The sequence below is a fragment of the Phodopus roborovskii genome, unplaced genomic scaffold (assembly GCF_943737965.1).
Source record: "Phodopus roborovskii unplaced genomic scaffold, PHOROB, whole genome shotgun sequence".
NCBI classification, from domain to species: domain Eukaryota; kingdom Metazoa; phylum Chordata; class Mammalia; order Rodentia; family Cricetidae; genus Phodopus; species Phodopus roborovskii.
This window is the reverse complement of record NW_026126513.1, coordinates 271,805-290,429: the sequence shown is the minus strand read 5'-3', so window position 1 is coordinate 290,429 and position 18,625 is coordinate 271,805. Positions and strand designations below refer to the sequence as shown.

At 39.2% G+C, this 18,625-nt stretch overlaps 1 gene segment (V, D, J or C); it reads left to right on the top strand.

Moving 5' to 3' along the window:
* Nucleotides 1-6,067: 6,067 nt before the first annotated feature.
* Nucleotides 6,068-17,888, top strand: LOC127230561 (T cell receptor alpha variable 9-2-like). The segment is given in 3 exon segments: nt 6,068-6,129; nt 6,252-6,631; nt 17,739-17,888. Coding segments are annotated over 3 exon segments (588 nt in total).
* The last annotated feature ends 737 nt before the right edge of the window (nt 17,889-18,625 follow it).

Below are 18,625 nucleotides of genomic sequence, written 5' to 3'. Positions count from 1 at the left end.
TGTAGATATTAAAAATGCTTCCAGTCACTTGAAGCAATTTGTGACAGTTTCTTTCTTTCTTTTTAAAAAATGTATTTAAAAATTAAAATACAATTTCATTATTCCCTTTCCCTTTCCTCTCTCCAGTCCCTTCTATATCCCTTTCCTCATTCCCTCTCAAATTCATAGTCTCTTTCTCTTTAATTATAATTGCATGTTTATATAAATATAATCAACTGTGTAATTAGTGTTGCCTGTATTTTTATAATTGGTATGACCACTTTGTATTTGATAGCCAATAAGGGGAAATATCCTCATGGATGAATTATTGCCCTTCTCTTCCTTAATTGTCTGTAGTTCTTTGTATAGAGAGTGGGACATCATGAACAACAAGATAGGATGTGGGTACCAATGGGATAGAAATAGGAACAAATTAATAAATAAAATTAACATGGGATGTTATATTACATATAAGAGTTCATAAAAATTCTACTAGAAATTTTCTTCAAATGATCAATGAGTTCATCCATATGGTAAGATAACAAATCTACTTACAACCATCAGGAGCCTCTCTATATAGCATAAACAATCACACTGAGAAAGAGACCATCCACACATGACAGTTTATTATAGCTTCAAATACTAAAATATCTAGCAATAAACCTAACCAAGGAAATTAAATACTTGTACAAGATAAACTTCAAAACTCTGAAGAAACAATTGAGGAAGACACTAGAAAAAGAAAATCTCTCTGGCTCATGAATTATTAAAATTAATGTTGTGAAAATGATTGATCTACTAATTGTGATCTAAAGATTCAGTTCAATCCCAATCAAAACCTACAACATCCTTCACAGAAATAAGAAATAAAACATCAAAAGATTAATATGGGAACATTCAGAACACAAAATAGACAAGGCCAAAAAGAGAAATGCCCAAAAGCATGTAATGGTTAAAACCATAAGTATACATGGAAAAGAAAGTATAATGAAAACTACATAAGAAAAAACATAGGTCACATATTAAGACAGAAGTTAATATCAATTTATTAAAAGTTGGTGATTACCCACTTTCTTGGGTAATCAGTTCACCTGGACACAATACCAAAAGAGAAATACCAGAATTAACTGAAATGCTACATCAATGAATATAATGGATACTAAGCACTACTCTATCCAAATGTCAAACAATGTACAAGTACTCACCAGCACATGGATATTATAAACTGGACCACATCTTGGGACATATAAAGTCTTTACAAATTAAAAAATACTAGACTCTCTCCTTGCATCCTATTAGACCATAGTACAATCACACACACACACACACACACACACACACACACACACACACACACACTATATATATATATATATATATATATATATATATATATATAATAGAATTTCATTCTTTTCTATTTCTGAATAGGGTTCTAGTGTGCATACTTCTTTTACTTCTTTTGACCCCATACATGTAACCTAATCACTCTCGGTTTCCATTCCTGTAAGTTCTGCTCTCCCACCCTTATGCCTTCCCCCACAAAAAAAAGAAAGTAAGTAAGAAAGAAAAAATACACCTCGTCCATTTCATGTTGTCCAAATGCTCATTGGAGCACGGTCAAACTCCCAGTGGCCATCCCTTTAAAGATAACTGAGTTCTGCTCCCCTACCACTCCAGAAGGAGTCAATTGTGAAGTCTACACTTCATCATCTCTATCACATTTTTTAAAGTACTCTCTTTATTGGCTTCCTTTCTAAACTTTTCTTTCTTTTGCAAGGTGGGGGTAGGGAGAAGTTTTCACAGAAGCCTTCAAAGTCTCTCATTCTCAATTATGAGTCAGCAGTCATAGATACCACTGCAAAAGAAGCTTCCTTGCCCATAACAACCAGTGGCAGCACAGACCACAGACTTCTACATGGTTTTCGGCAGCAGCACAGACCACAGATATTATGTTAAATGAAATAGGCCATCACAGAAAGTCAATACTGCATGATTTCTTTTATATGTAGAATAGAAAGTTGATCTCACTGAAACTGAAAATAGCATAGTAGTTGCCCATAACAACCAGTGGCAGCACAGATCACAGACTTCTACATGGTTTTCGGCAGCAGCACAGACTACAGATATTATGTTAAATGAAATAGGCCATCACAGAAAGTCAATACTGAATGATTTCTTTTATATGTAGAATATTAAGTTGATCTCACTGAAACTGAAAATAGCATAGTAGTTACCAGAGTCCTGGGAGAGCAGAAGGAGAAAGAGATGATGAGGAAGACAGATGAATGGGTGTGGGGACTAAGACTGTATGATGACTAAAGATGTCAACAATGTGCTATATATTTCAAAAGTACAGAAGAAAGGATTTGAAATGTTTTTTCCATAAAGAGATGACAAATGTTTGAAGAGATACATTTATATTTAATGTGAATGACACAATATATACATGTATCCTATAACATTTGTTTCTATATGTGAGTAAAAACATATAATTAAAAAAGTAAATAAGTAAAATACTGTTCAGTTTCAATCCAATACCCCCCCAATTAAACCTTCCAGTAAACATACAAACTCATGGGTATTAAACAATTCATTACTAAATGATGAAGGCATCAAAAAAGAAATTAAGAAACAAATGAAAAAAAAATCCCTGAACTAAATGAAAAAAAATATAACAAAGTGTTTTGTGACACACTAGCAAGCAGAGAAAAGAGAAATTTACACCTCTACATACCTTCATTAAAGAAAAAAAACCCATATAAATGGCTTACTGATGCAACTCAAAACTTTGTGAAGAACAAGCAAAGTCCACAAGCAGTTGATGACAAAAAATAATAAAATCCAGAGCAGAAATCAGTGAAACAGAAACAAAGCAAACAATCAAATAGTTAGTGAATCTAAAAGCTGTTTTTTTCTGAAGATTAACATATTGACAGATCTTTAGAACAAGTCAACCACAGATAGAAAGAGATAAGCATCAAGATAAGAGATTAGCATCAAAAGTGAACAGGAATACATTACAACAGACATCAAACTATTATAATGCATTATTTTTAAAATTTGTACTCTACTAAGTTGAAAAACATAGAAAAAAGACATAAATTTCTAGATTAAGCCAAACTGTAAAAAATAACCAAGAAGTCAACAATCTAAGCAACCACGAAAAACAAGGAATTTGAAATATTAATGAAATACCTCTAAGATTAAAAATTAAATCTAGAACCAGATGTATTGAAAGCAGAATTCTACCAGACATTTAAGAAGATCTACAGCTAGTCTTTCTTAATCAATTGAAGAAAGTGAAGAGAATGAGGAGCACCCAAAACTCTTTCTTTGAAACCACTATTGTACTAATACCCAAGCCAAGCAAAGATACAACAAAAATATCAAAGTACAAGACAATATCACTGATGAACAGAGACTCAAGATATTCAATGAAATACTACTTGACAACAGAATACAGGCATACATTCAAAAAAGAATGGAGTATATACCACCTCTATATTGACATTATCTCTGAAAAGCTGTAATGGTTCAAAACACACAAATTAGTCAATGTAATAAAATACACAAATGGACTTAAAGACAAACTCACATGATCATCTCATAGATACAGATAAGGTCTTTGACAAAATCCAGCATGTCCTCATATAAATAATCATCATGGCACAGTAATCCATAGGTGCAGTAATGTCACACACACACACATATCTTAATGGTACACAACAGCTGTCTCATTGGACTGAAGATACACCCCCACAATAATGATCCCATGTCTGGTGTTGGACACCTAGCTAATTTATAAAGTGTGAATGAAGTCATGGTTATTAACTGGCAGTCTTCAACCTCTATTTTATGAAAACAGCATAATCCCTAACAACAAGCTATAAATAATTGTACTTATACCCACAGATAACTGTAGTCTTCACCCTACATCAAGAAAACTTCTCTTTCCACACATAGAGAACACTAAATTATAGTACCACCAACCAAACTGCAGTTAGGGATCCCAGTCTCAAGGAATACATCTACAAAACACTCATGCACCTTAGCCTCTGGGAACACTGCAGAAGAGAAGGCAGAATGAATGTAAAAGCCAAGGATTGAGGAATCTTCTGGAAGATTGTGTCTCTTGCTGATATCAGAAGTTATACACATAAACTCTCATCAACCTGAACAAGGAGGAGCTACTGGGCCCCCAGGCTGATAGTTGGGAAACCAGCATTGGAATAACCCTGAACATGGGTCTCAGAAGGCCTGGGCAGAGGAACCAGGATGTACTCATGGTGCACAAAAGGACTTTTGGAGCACATTCCCCATGGAGGGATACTCCCTTATCCTAGAGGCATGAGGGACGGCCTAGTTCCTACTCCAAATGTCTTGACAGATTTTGTTGACCCCTCCTGGAAGGCATCACCCTCCCTGTGAAATACAGGGGTGGGTGGGAATGGGATGGAAAGGTAGTGGGGGGGATGAGAGGCAGGGAGGCAGGAAGGGAGAGGGAACTTGTATTTATATGTAAAATAAGAAAAAAGTTTATATATAGCAAAACAAATAAATAAACTCTAGTGTACATGACCATCGAATTGTGAGCTGAACAAGGATGGTACAATTGAACATGCCAGAATGGACCGGAGCATCCCATGAGACCTGAACCCTGAACAGAGAAGTGCAGACAACTGAGGAAAGCTGGGAATGAGAGGGGGTGGGCTTACCCAGGGAAGAACACACCAATTGGCAGTCCAGCACCAAATGGTCACCCTTGAAAACATTATACCCATACAGTTACATGGACTGCATAGGCTGTATTTAGGAATATATATGTATTCACATATACTTGTACCCATGCAATAACAATTAATCTTTTTTTAAAAAATCAGCCATGGATTGAAGGAAGTTGGAAAGGGGTACACGGGAGAGTTTTGAGGGAGGAAAGGGAATGAAGAATTATTGTGGTTAAATAATAAGCACAAAAATAGTAATTAAAAATGCAGTAATATCAGAACTAGAAAGATCAGGACGATAACTGCAACATTTGTTAGCTATTATTCCCAGGGAGCTGTGTGCTGGTGTTGTAGAGAGACAAGTCCATTTTCCCCACATCTGATAACCAGGAAGGAAAAACATGGCACACTTCTTAAATGTATTTCTCTGCTAAAACTGAGGTTTTAATTATCATGGGCCACAAGTATATGCAATGGTGCTGGTTTTTCCTATGCAGAAAAAATTATAGAATTACATAAACATAGTGGCCACAGATTTAGTTATTTAATGGCTTTGGGCATAAAACCACCCATAAAGTCAATAAAACAATTAACAGGAACAACATCTGAACAATTACATGAAGACAGCCATGAACACGATAACAAGAAAGTGGAAGGGCTTGTATCTCCATTACATTTAAAACCGGGATTTTCTAGTAGGACGAGGAAGGAAATTCATATTTTAAGCAGGTAGAGTTTAACCTAAATGCTTAGTGTGGCAAAGGCAGAAAGTGAAGTTCATTATTTAGACGTAGCTAGGAGAGCAAGTCAGTTTGTGTTAGGAGGAAATGTTTTAAAGGCAAAAGTGAACCTTTTTCAAAAGTTTAGCTCACTCTATAGAGTTCAAAAAGTTATATGTTTCTTCACTTGTACTGGAATTCTGAAACTTATGAGTATTTTTTATACAGTGTGACTTCTCCCCCGGAAAAAAATCATTTAAAAATGCCTTAAAATAGGCATTTACTGACCTTACTTGGTGGTACATGCCTTTAATCCCAGCACTCGACTGGCAGATCTCTGTGAGTTAAATGGCAGCCTGTTCTACAGAGCAAGTTCCAGGACAGGTTCCAAATCAATACAAAGACATCCTGTCTCAAAAAGCCAAAACAAAAAAATGGCATTCACTTAAAACAGAGGAAGTTCTAACTTTGAAAAATCAATGATCTTCATTATTTCCTTGTCTTTTAGCAAATATTGCCACATATAACTATTCACTCTCTGGCCACCAGGTGGCGACAGGCCCTACCATCATGGTATTTCCTGTGTGAATTTAAGACTCTTTGATTCTTTGTTTTCAACATGCTAAGCATCTAGAACATTGTCTAGATGCCACTAAAGATGGACTCTTCTCCAGGCTTCGTGACAGTGATACTCTTCATACTTGGTAAGTAATAGTGATTTAAATTCTTCACTTTTTTTTTTATATCAAAAACATTCTGAGCCCTAAATTCATCCAAGAGCTTTGTCTTTAAGGTGACATACATATCTGTTTTGTTTTTCCTCCAGCAAGGACCAATGGAGACTCGGTGACACAAACAGAAGGCCAAGTGACACTCTCTGAAGGGTCGTCTCTGACTGTGAACTGCTCCTATGAAACCAAACAGTACCCAGCCCTACTCTGGTACGTGCAGTATCCTGGAGAAGGTCCACAGCTCCTCTTCAGAGTCTCAAAGGCCGATGAGACGGGAAGCAGCAGATGTTTTGAAGCTACATATGATAGAGGATCCACTTCCTTCCACTTGAAGAAAGAATCTGTCCAGGAGTCAGACTCGGCTGTGTACTACTGTGCTCTGAGTGACACAGTGGCAGAAACCACAGGGGGAGCCGAACACAAACTCAGCACCAGGGGCCTGGCTGCTGAGCTTCTGCCTCTGGAATCACTTTTGGTTTCTCAGTGTTGTGTGTCTCTCTGTTTGTCTGGGTGGCTCAAAAAATCATTCTTATAGGCCCAAAGGAAGAACAAGAAGTAGAATCTTCCTTCCTCAATGCTTGACGGAGACTAACGTTCAGGCTGTGATACCCAATGTTGCACAGGATTTGTGCATGCCTGAACTGTCAACATGAGCTTTTTGTGGGGCTAGGTCCCAGCTCTCCATACTAGCAATGCTGGTTTCTGTTCAGCATTCTTAACTTCTCAGATGGGGTCCAAGTCTTTCTCAACAGGAAACACACTCCATAGAAAACTTCATAAACCAACTCTACCAACTTCAAGTCTCAGCTCAGGTGTTACTTCTGTGAGGAAACCACAGATTATTCTGGTCTTCCTATGTAAAGAAGTATGATCCTTATTCTGTCCTAGACCTGTTACTCCATCATAGTCCTCCTGTTACTGTCTCATAGTCCCTGCTACACTATCATAGACCCCTTATATTCTAACATAGCGTACCACCTATTCATCATACCCCATCTCTATCTGCATTGTTACCCTCACTTGGAAATATCCTAACTCCTTTGTTCCATTAATATATTCTTCCCCCACCTCTACCACAGTCCTTCCCTTAAACTGCCACAGCTCCCAATTACCCTGCCACACCGCCTTGCTCTATCATCTTTCTCCCTTATTCTACTTATTCCATTACAGCACTATGGTCATCTCGCTAATATTGAGACTAATACAACTCAACTATGCAGTTTGTTATTTGTGACATTGTTTTTCATGTCAGTTGCACCAACTAGAATAAAAATTCTATGATGTCAAGGTGTTGATTCAATTCATAGCAACTTTATTCTTAGCACACAGACTTGTGAATGGTCCACTATAATCAGTTCAGAAATATCCACTGGATGCCTGAGTTAGGAGGCAAACAAGCAAATGTCACTTGACTGTTCTGTCCTTTTTCTCTTCTCTTTAATCCTACCTGAACAACTTTGACTTACTGTGTGATCTCTTCTTGGTTGCATGTTACACTATCATGTTCTAGGAATTTCCATGCACATTTAGATCTAGCCTTCCTATGCTCAGGGACATCTGTCTAATAATTGCATCTACTCAGAATCCCAGCCTTCCTTCACATAACTCAACTCTCCTTAGCAGCTGTAGCCAGAAGGGCTGAATCAAACCCTAATGCAAGTAACCCAATGGAGAAACCTGAAAAAGTAAAAGAAGTTATAATTAAAAGTGGTGAGAAAATCTAAAATAAATCTAAATTTGGAAATGGTGAGTACCTTTTAAATTTTACTTCAAACCAAAGTACGCTAGAAAGGTCCTAGGTAATTGAAGTAATGGTTTTGAGAGACAGTTTATTAGAAGATTCTATTTTTTATATTTTATTTATTTTCTTTCTAACATTAAATATATTTACATCATTTCCCCCTTTCTTTTTCTTCCTCACTTGCCATGGATGTCCCTTTGCTTCCTTAAAATCATAGTCTTTTTATCTGTCATTATTACATGACCAAAGAAACACAGATTCAAACAGATAGAAGGAAACCCACACTCATACACACACACACACACACACACACACACACAGACACACAGAGTCCTTCTACCACATACAATCAAGGTGTTCAGGCAGTGCAGGCAGGTTCAGTGTCTCAGAATCTAAGGAAGAAACCATAGAGTAGCAGAGATGAGCAAATGCCTTGCAGCCACAAACTGAGATTGTTGAATATGACCAGGTCCCTCCAGTTGCTGCCAGAAGCGTTCATCACACAGTCAAGTGCTCATCAGGGACAAACACTAGACATAAACACACAGGACCCAGTGTGGTCCTCAAGCAAGCACCTGTCAAGGCCTCTTTTAAAGCATGGTGAGAGCTCACACACTACTGTCCCTTTCACCAGACTGATTCAGGACAGAGGCTCTGCTTTTCGTTTGGAGGAAGCAGAAAAGCCTATGTCCATATCCCATACCTACCCAGGGTCCAAGTTCTGCCTCCTGATGCTCTCAGGGAAATTGGTTTAGACACCATGACACCCTGAAATTTTAGCCTCCTGAATCCACAAGAGCTTTCTTGACACTATGAGATCAAAGGGTCAGCAGAGAACTGTGATAATGCCTACCTATTGTTCAAATTCATTTTTGTATAACAGTCCAGGATTTCACTCAACTCAATTTGCTCATATTTTATACTCTGTTGCTTAATTGTTGGTTCCTCCAACTTGTCCACCTGCTGGTCTTGCTTAGTGAAGGAGGAGATTGAGATGGTGCCTCCGCAGTAGTCCCTGCAGGTAGATAAAGACAAGTGAAGTGGAATATTTGATTGTCACAGGGCAGGAGACTGTCCTGAGAACCAGGAGAAGCCATAAGAAAAGGAAGTGTTAATGACCCAGTAAATGCCCCAGACAACATGGCAGCTAAGCTCTTGCTGGTGTCCATGAGCTATGTCTCGGACTGCAGAAAGCTTGTATAGACTTTGTGCATCACATGCTGGTTTAGTCCCCTGTGTCTGCAAAGACATAAGCTACCCAAGCCATGTAGATTAGATGGACAGTGTCACCTCATATCTCAGGTTGTACAGGACAGTTTTGTTGTTCCTAGAGGTTAGCAGTACCAAGTTCTGATCACATTTGTCCAGAACAAAACCATCTGAATGTCTGGGTGTTGGTGCTTGACCAGGGGAGTTTCCATCCCTTCTAATTAGCATCAGATTCACAGGGAAAACTGAAGGAACCCACTCAGATGAGCTGCAGCAACACCCCACCCTGAAAGGGATTCCATATTAGTCACAACATTGCTCCTGCTGGTCTACCTTTCCAGTCAGAATGAGGTTAAAAATCTCCCAGAAAAGCAGGTGCAGGGTTGACAGTTCATTTCTGTATTACACTAGCCATCATTTATTCTTGATCTGCTCTGGGGTAACCCAGGGAAGCAGGATAAGCCCATTGCCTCCCAGATGTTGATCCCCACAAATGGAAGGTCTAGCTCAAGTCCAGCTCCTCCAGGAAGCTCCCTTACCAGGATTCATGTGCCTTCCCCAGAACCATTTATTTCTCTGTGTTTTACCCTGAGACCTAAGGTCAGCTTCCTTCTACCTCTCTCTTGTCTATGGACACTGACAGTATACCCCACAGTCACTTGTTGTTCCCAGAGCACCGGTGAAATCACAGGAACCACCAAAGCCTCTCCACAACAAAATAGAATTGTAGAGATGGGACTATTAGGGTCAGCAGCAGCCCTCACCTACCTACTAACTAGATCTTCTACAATTCACTGGAAACCATAATGCCCTTCCTGGGAATTTCCCCAGATACATAAGGAAAGACCTTCACCTCTTCATTACAAAGCCAGTGATCTCTGTCTGTTTTATTAAAATATATTCAATGCTTTATGTATGGATGTTGAAAACTCACTTTTAAAAAGATCCCAGGAAAGGGCTCATGCCTTTCAAGAGCACCATACAGGAGAAATAAAGGATACCAGGTAAATAATTCAGGATGGTGGGGAGGAAAGTTCACTCCCCTGAAGACAACAAGCACTTTGCCTATGATCCACATGGCTGGTACAATATATTGATGTGGTAGGAATATTAGTTGTCCTGTGAGAACAAGGTAAGTCCCATGATGGATGAAAAGTGTCCCAAAACTTCAATAGGACAGAATTCCAGTCATCATAAGTTATCAAATGTGTGATCAACCTGTGACAGGTCACGTTAGAGACACTAATGATGCAGGCTCCTCGTGTGTGCCTTCAACATAGAGCTAACACTCCCATGAAGAGTGGTGGTCCATTCCTGCATTCAAGTATGAGGAAAAATGATTGGCTATTGAAAGGTCACACAGAGATATGCAAAGGCATTTTCAGAATATCAAATTTGTCATACTCATGTGGAGAATATGCAGTATGGCATTGCCATGGTGCTTTACCTATACCTACACAACAGACAAATTCCTTCATAACGAGTCACCTTTTGCAATGTACATGTACTTAGGAAAAGGGACAGAGCCAGCTTAAATTACAATATTCATTGGAGCATGAACAGTTCAAGCAAAGGAGCATCTTTTGCCCTAGATATGTCCCAGAGCTCCACTTCACACTTTTGAATTTCCTAGAAATCCTGAAATGAAAATTTAGCATCATGCTCACTCTAGATAACAAAATTTTTTGGAGTCTGGTGTGGCTTCAAAAGTGTTCTTGGTGAACTCCAGAACAAATGAGTTATGTGGGTTAATCTATGTCCATTCTGATGCTGTGTCACACTGACAACCATGTTAGCAATACCAAATTCTAGAAATCAAAGGACAGCACCTGTCCCAAACACTACCTCATCTCAGTCAAACAGGAAGTAACAGACAGTTGAGACTCTGCCCTAGCAGGTCCTGAAAGTCCAGATATGAGTCTTCCCCACTGTGGGGGTCAATTATTTATATAGTCAGGTAGGTATCTCAGAAGGTACCTGGTTCCTTATAAATCTATGCATCAAGTGACCCAGGTGACAGACTCCTATGGCTTATTCACAGCTGCAGAGGATGTACCTTGGCTTCAGTGCATTCAGCCATGTGCTTTAAGAAGCCCGGAGGTAATTGCTACTGTCAGCCATGGAGAGTTGAATCTCACTTTTTAAGCACTGAGTAAGAATCGTTGTTCACATCCTTAATGTTCATACCCAAAACTGTTATATTAATCAAGGATGTCTAGAGTAATAGCAGTCATAAATGAATCTCTCTATGGAAATGGTATTTGTAAGAATGGCTTACAGTATGTACTCTAGCAAATCAACCAATGGCTGGCTATGAATTGAGAGTTTTAAGAATCCAGTAGTTCCTCCATCCACCCGACCATATGTCTCAGTTTGCTGCAGTATATGCTGAACCCTTAAAGAAGCAGGCTCTAATGCAGGTGAGGAAAAGATGTGCTAATCAGATTGTAAGAGCAGAGAAAGAGGACAACTTTCTTCCATGTCCTTATATATGCTTCCAGCAGAAAGATTGGACCAGATTACATCTGAATTAAAGATCTGAATGAAAGGTGTGACTTCCTATCTCAAAGATCTATACTAAAGTAGTTCTTCCTTCTTCAAATTAAGCAGAAATGACCCACCTGTGTGCCTTCTATTTGGGGGCTTTAGTTAATCCCAGATGCAGTGGTGTTGACAACCAAGGATATACATCACATTCTTAACCTATCTACTGATATTTTGAGTAAATGCCTTCACTAGATAACAAAAGGAAGGCATGTCAATAATCAACAGGAATATGCCTAGGGCCATACCACCCTGAATGCACCTGATTTCTGAAGCTAAGCAGGGCTGGGCCTGGTTAGTACTTGGATGGGAAATGGGTACCTTAAAAGAAAAAAGGAAAGAAGGCCAAAGTAGCAAGGCACCCTAGAACTGTAAGCAAGAGTGGGTTCTCTCGGGCCATGTGAGTTTTGACTTGAACAACTCCATACCTTGTACTGATTACTCCATGCATCCTGTGGTGGGAAAACTCTCCTTCTTAAAACCGAGGAAATGGGGTGACTTCTTTGTGTTCCTCATTAAATAATAGCAAGAAGCCTCTTATTGCTTTTGAAGCAAAAAGGATTTATTAGTATTTGAATTTTCTCTCAGGCTAAGAGAAGCAGGATTTGAGGCAATACACTGAAAACAAGTCATACTCTGTAGATGTCAGCACTGACACTACTATGATGAGGGTGGGCACTGCAGTGTGTGTCTCCAAGAATGCTGGATTATACAATGTGCCTGCTGCTGATTCAGAAACTCATGACAATATGGCTCAGAAAATGGGACAAAGATATCCCCGAATATTCTAAATTGAACTCATCCATTTCTTTTAGAACATAAACTCTGGCATGCAGTTAACTGACTCAGGCTTGTATTTGGGACCTAGACTCTGTAGGAAAGGGTAGGACTTCTGATGGGAACTCCTCCACTAAAACACAGGAAGGATGGTCAAAGGTACTGACAGCCAACAGCCACTCCCCATGTCCACCCTGCAGTCTCCAGAAGGGGCTTTAAGAAGTCAAATTTTCCAACTTTTTCTTTTTAGCTTGGCTTTATTGTCACTCATTATTTTAAACATGGTATCATTTTCTGACACAAATCCATTCAAATCATTCTTCCAATAACTGAATTTTACTTTGAAATACTATTTTATTCATGAAGGTCAGTTTTCTAAGGAGTATGGGGAGGTTTATGTTTTCCTTTTTTAGGGCTTAATGTGATGGCTAATCTTTACTGTGTACTTGACACATTGTGGAAGAACTGACTCCATCTTTGGCATTTGCTTGATTGCCAAATGATGTTTGAAGGCTCAGTCCTGTGTAGGCAGTGCCATCCCTGGGCATGCGAGCCTGGGCCATAGAGGAAAGCTAGTTGAACAGAGCAGTAGGCATCAGTGTTCCTCTATGGTTTCTAGCACTTCTCTTGGAATCTTGCCTTGGATTCCCTTGATGATGGACTGTAACCTGTGAGGTGAACACACCATCCACTTTCTCAGATTGACTCTTGGGTTTTATCACAATAATAGAAAGCTGACCAGAACACTTACCATATTCTCAAGACATGCTATGATGTTTCATTCTTCTCCTACTGGCCTGCAGCCTCTTTGATTATCATTTACAATGCTTCTGGACAAGGTAATATGTTACAATGTCTACTCTACCATCCTCCCTGCTTGGATAACTCTATTTAATTATGTTTAACTTTTGTATCTGATAGTACATGTTTCTCCCTAATATCAATGTCTCCCTGTTTTTCCCTTTTTAAGTTTATCTCCATTTCTTATTGCTTTTGTAATTTAAAAATTATCTTTTGCCCATAATACTACTTTGTAGTCAGATTATTAAGTTCCACAAAATGTTTATTTATTGTGATAATGTTTTCTAAGTCACCAATAATTGCATTACTATTATTTATCTAGCAAAACTGACCTTTTATATTATCTACTTATGTACAAAATTAAACCTTCCATTCATTTAAGTATTGAAAATATATCAGAACATTGGCCTCAGAGATCTGTATATTTTTAATATTGCTCTTGTGTATTTCATTGCTGTTCTTACCAATGGTATGCTTTTACAGTATCATAATCTAAAATGTTTTCTCATGTATTTACAAGCAGATTGTGAGTGGAATTGTTTCCCCTGATTTTCCTGTTAGCATGTATGCCATTTGTATACAGGTAGGCCACTGACTTTTGTGTGTTAATTTTGTACTTTTATTTATTTATTAGATTAAGAAATTTCTGATAACTTTTAGATTTTTTTGTTTATAATCATATCACTGTAATAAAGAAATTTTGACTTCTGCCTTTTAAGTGTATCCCCTTTACCTCTTTCATATGTCTTAGTTATCTAGCTAAGAGTTTAAGTACTATATAGAATAGGTATAGAAAGTGTGGACAAACTTGTCTTAGTCCTGATTTTGTGAAATTGCTTTGAGATTTCTCTATTTAGCATGATGTTGCTATGAGGTTGCTGTACAATGAATTTATTATGTTTAAACAAGTCCTCTAGATTCCCCAGGATTTTCATCATAAATGGATTTGGAGTTTGTACAAAGGCCTTTTCTCATCTAAGAATATGGTCATATGGTTTCTTCCTTTATTCACTTTATGTGTTGAAATATAATTGTTGATTTTTGTATCTTGAAGTATCCTCACAGGTCTGAGGGTAAGCCAACTTAAACATGATGATGATTTTTTAAATTTCATTTATTTTCTTAACTCACGTGCCAAGCACAGTTCCTCCTTTTATCCATCATTTTGCTCACCACCATGTCCCCAACTCACCCCCCTACCCATCCTTCTGAAAGCATAAGGCCGCTCATGGGGAATCAACAAAGCCGGAACTTTTAAGTTGAGACAGGACCAAGCTCCTCCACACAGCATCAAGGCTGAGCAAGGCATCCACAATATGGAATAGGCTCCACAAAACCAGCTCATGCACCAGACACAAATCATGTTTCCACTGCCAGGGTCCTCCCAAACACAAAGCTACATAATTATTGCCCACATACAGAGGTCCCAGCTCAGTACCATGGAGTATCCACAACTTTCAGGAAGGGGGAGGTGCTTTTATCAACTGCTCCTACACAGGCACTCCCAAATATTACCTCTCTTGGTATGAACAAGAGCCTGGGGCAGGTATCAAGCTGCTAATAAATGTCCTTTCAAATGTGGATAGAAAATATACAGGACTCATTGTCCTACTGAATAAAAAGGACAAACATCTCTCCATGAACATCACAGCTGCCCATCCTGGGGACCCAGCCACACAATTCTATGCAGCAAGTGCACAGTGCCCAGGCACCTGCTGCATGCACACTAACTTGTGATAATGGCTGGAGACAAATATATGTGTGTAAATATATGTATATATATATATATATATATATATATATATATATATATATACATGTATATATATTCCACTGTTGAGAACATGAATTTCCTGTATTTTGTTACATAGGTGGATAGTATAATACATCTTAAAATTCTGATTCTGAAACATACAATTCCTAGAGCACCTTGAGTAATCTAATAATGAGAATAACTGATTATTTGTCAAGACCAAGTTGACCGTCAGGTGCCATTTAGATGACCCCACTCCAAATACATCTCTGTGTCACTGGTAGAGAACATTCATGATGGAAAGGCTCTTACCTTTTAATATTAGTAATTAATATATTTATTAGAAGATCACTATTGCTCAGTGTGTGAAAACTATTTAATACAAACAGCAATTTGCCTTAATGTGTCACTGAAATCAGATAGTGATGAAGCCCCACTACCCTGGCAGCTCTCTGTGGAGTGTTGAGTGAAGCATGAGAAGCATCCCTGTGTCTGTGAGGTGTTGCTGGGAGCCAGGACTGTGAGTATTGCAGGGTCATTTGCATAGAAATAAGAGAAAAAAATACTGCTGCATCTCCTCCAGAAGGCCCTGGGATCCTCCTGCCTCTATCTCCTAAAGGAAGTGATCAAAGTATTGGACCATCATGTCCCATGCAAGTCTCTGTTCTTAACTTCTAAGCTATCTTTCCAAGCTCTGAGGGGACACTAGCACACTCACACATGTGGCTCTGTTCAGACTTGCCATTTTCTCCTATTCCCTCTGCTTTGCTAAAAACCTTTAGTTTCCTTTCCTAAAGCTGGCCTCCAATGTCTATTCCCGTATTTGACCACTTCCCCCTCCTGACCCTGACTACCTAAGTCCATCAATGAAACGCCATCTTGGGCTTACCCGATTGACATGCCAGTTAAAATTAAACACCTCTTCCTAACACAGGTGTTTGCTCTTTACTTTATAATCCACCATTTGCCTATGTGCCATGTCTTTCTCCTCTCTTTTCAGAGGTAGTCCTCCCTTTGTCCCTCTTGGACAAGTACCCCTTCCCTTTCTCCCTCATCCCCTATTTGTTTTACAACATCATCCTAGCCCCTTCTAAATAGAATTCCTGTCTTTCTCTTCTTAAAAATTACATCTGCTAGGTCATTTACTGTTGTTTTTCTGCCAGAGTTAGGAATCAGCCATTTTAACTTTTCTTCCCTGCTGAATAAAGGATCTCTGTTAAAAAGGTGTTTGGATATGGTTTATCCCTAATCCAGGGTTGTGAGGGAGACCCTGCTGTACAGGCATCCCCCCTTTCAACCTATAAAATTAAATATTTAAAAACATTTAAACTACCAGAAATATCAAAGATACTAGCACATTCTGGCACCTTCTTTACTGGAGAAAAGCTCCAAGCACTTGAGAGAATCATAGACTCTCTGAGGGAAGACTTTGCAAAGGCGGAGTCTGCAGAGCCTGCAGTATATCTGGAAGAACTGATAAAAAGTCTGGTCTCATGAGAAGATTGCTTTAAAAATTGGACTAGTGGAATTTGAAGGAAAGATGACAGAGAGTATCAGAGCAGCAAGAGTGACAGAGAATGGCAAACTGTAAATATGGTGGCAAAAGGTATGGGAGAGTGTGGTCACTGCAGATAAAGGCCATGTCATTACTGAATAAGGCCCACCCGTGTCCTGCAGACCTGACCACAGCACAGAGCTTCTGTTTACCGTGCTATGTGAAAGGGATCTTGGGCCACATGGCTACATGTAGGCTGCAAGCATAACAGCTGCATCCTGTGAACCTCAGGGTGTCTAGCACTGAAGACAAGGACTTGTAGCCATCTGCAGCTCTCAAGGATTCTACCCTGAATGCCCTGCCCAGCTGAAAGAGCAACATGAGACTGAACAATGTCGTGATATGAGACTTGGTAATGGTCTAGTGCTTATGATGACATAGAAATGAGAAAACTTGAGTCATACCAGTGTCTTGTTGCTATGAGAATGTGCATGTTAAGCTGTTTGTACCACCACTGCCTGTCGTCTATGTCTAACTAGTGTGGCTGACATTGCATTCTCGTCTTCAGGCAAGTTTATTTGTGAAATCATGAACAAAATATCACCACACAAATATTGATGGGGATGTGGAAAGAAAGGGAAACAAGTGCATGGTGGAAAGACGTTGTACTAGATATTTGTCAGTGAAAAAGTTGTTGGAGAATGATGCAAGTCCTTGCCCCATAGGGTACAGCACGATTCTGTGCAAAGGCATGACTTTAAGTAGGCTCTGTTCCCAGAAAACCATGCCCTACTGAACAATCTCCATAGCTATGAGCAATGAAAGGAAGGCTGAGAAGGAGGTCAGTTCATTTTCTGTTTTGGGACACTCTGAGAGACATCTATGGTTTTTGGCGCCCCCAAGGGCCCCGTTAGTGTTAATGATTCATGGTGCCTCCCCAAGCCATATTGATGCCCATGGTCCATGTGGATGTCTATGGTCTGTACTACTGCTGGATACCATGTTGATATCAGTGATCCATGATGCTGCTGCAGGCCATGTAGATGCCTGCAGTCCTGGGACCATGGTGATTTCTGTGGTCCATGCATCCATCACTGGAGGCCACATAGGTATCTGTGGTGTGCTACCACCTGAGACCATTTTGATGCTTTACAACAGACAAGTGGATATCTGCACCCTGGCCTGACATCTGAGACCATGTTAATATCTGTGTTCCACACAGCTGCAGGAAGCCATGTGGATATCCATGATTTGTGTTCCAGCTAGAGGCCATGTTGATGTACATGGCCTGTTCTGCTACCAAGGCCATACGGTATGCACTGACCACTCTACAGCCAAGGCCTGTGTTAATGGCTCTTGTCTGTGCTCTCACTACACGCCAAGTAGATGTCTATGGTCATGATTACTGTTGACTGTAATGGGCAAGGAAGCTTCTTTTGCAGTAGTATTGATCACTATAGCCTCACAGTTGAGAATGAGAATCATAGAAGGCTTCTGTGTCATATCTGTCCTTCCAACGGCCAATCCCCAAAAGAAACAGTCTAGACAGGCAGACATTGAAGAAAACTCTTTAAAAATATGATAGAGATGTTAAAGTGTAGTTCTTCACATTTATGGTTTCTGCTGGAATGGGGAGATGAGGGTGAGGAAGGACTCAGCTTTTCTTTAGAGGCTGGCTGATTCAAGTTTGACCATGCTCCAGTGAACACATGGATAAAACTAATTAAACTTGCTGTATTTTTTTCTATTTTGTGACACATTTTACACAGCTCTCTCTTATTTGCGTGGCAGTCATCATCTTTTAATTGATATGAAAGTACTTGAAGTTTTGTGGTGCCTTTTGCACAGATAAACTGGTTCTTGATGTCATTTAAGTTTCTTTAGAATAAGAAAAACCCCATAGGAATATAAAGAAGTTTCACTTCCTAGTGACTGTGAACAGAGCATCACTGAAATAAACAAGATTGTAGATGTAGTTCTTGAACATAAAACACTAAGTGGCAGAACTGGGTGGTGTGGTAGATTTATCTTTAGGTTTTGAGGATTCTCCAGAGTTCCTCCATCAATTTCCATTGCACCAAAACCAGAATGTGATTTCCTTTCTCCCCACAACCTATATCAGACTTTGTTGTCAGTTGTTTTACTAATT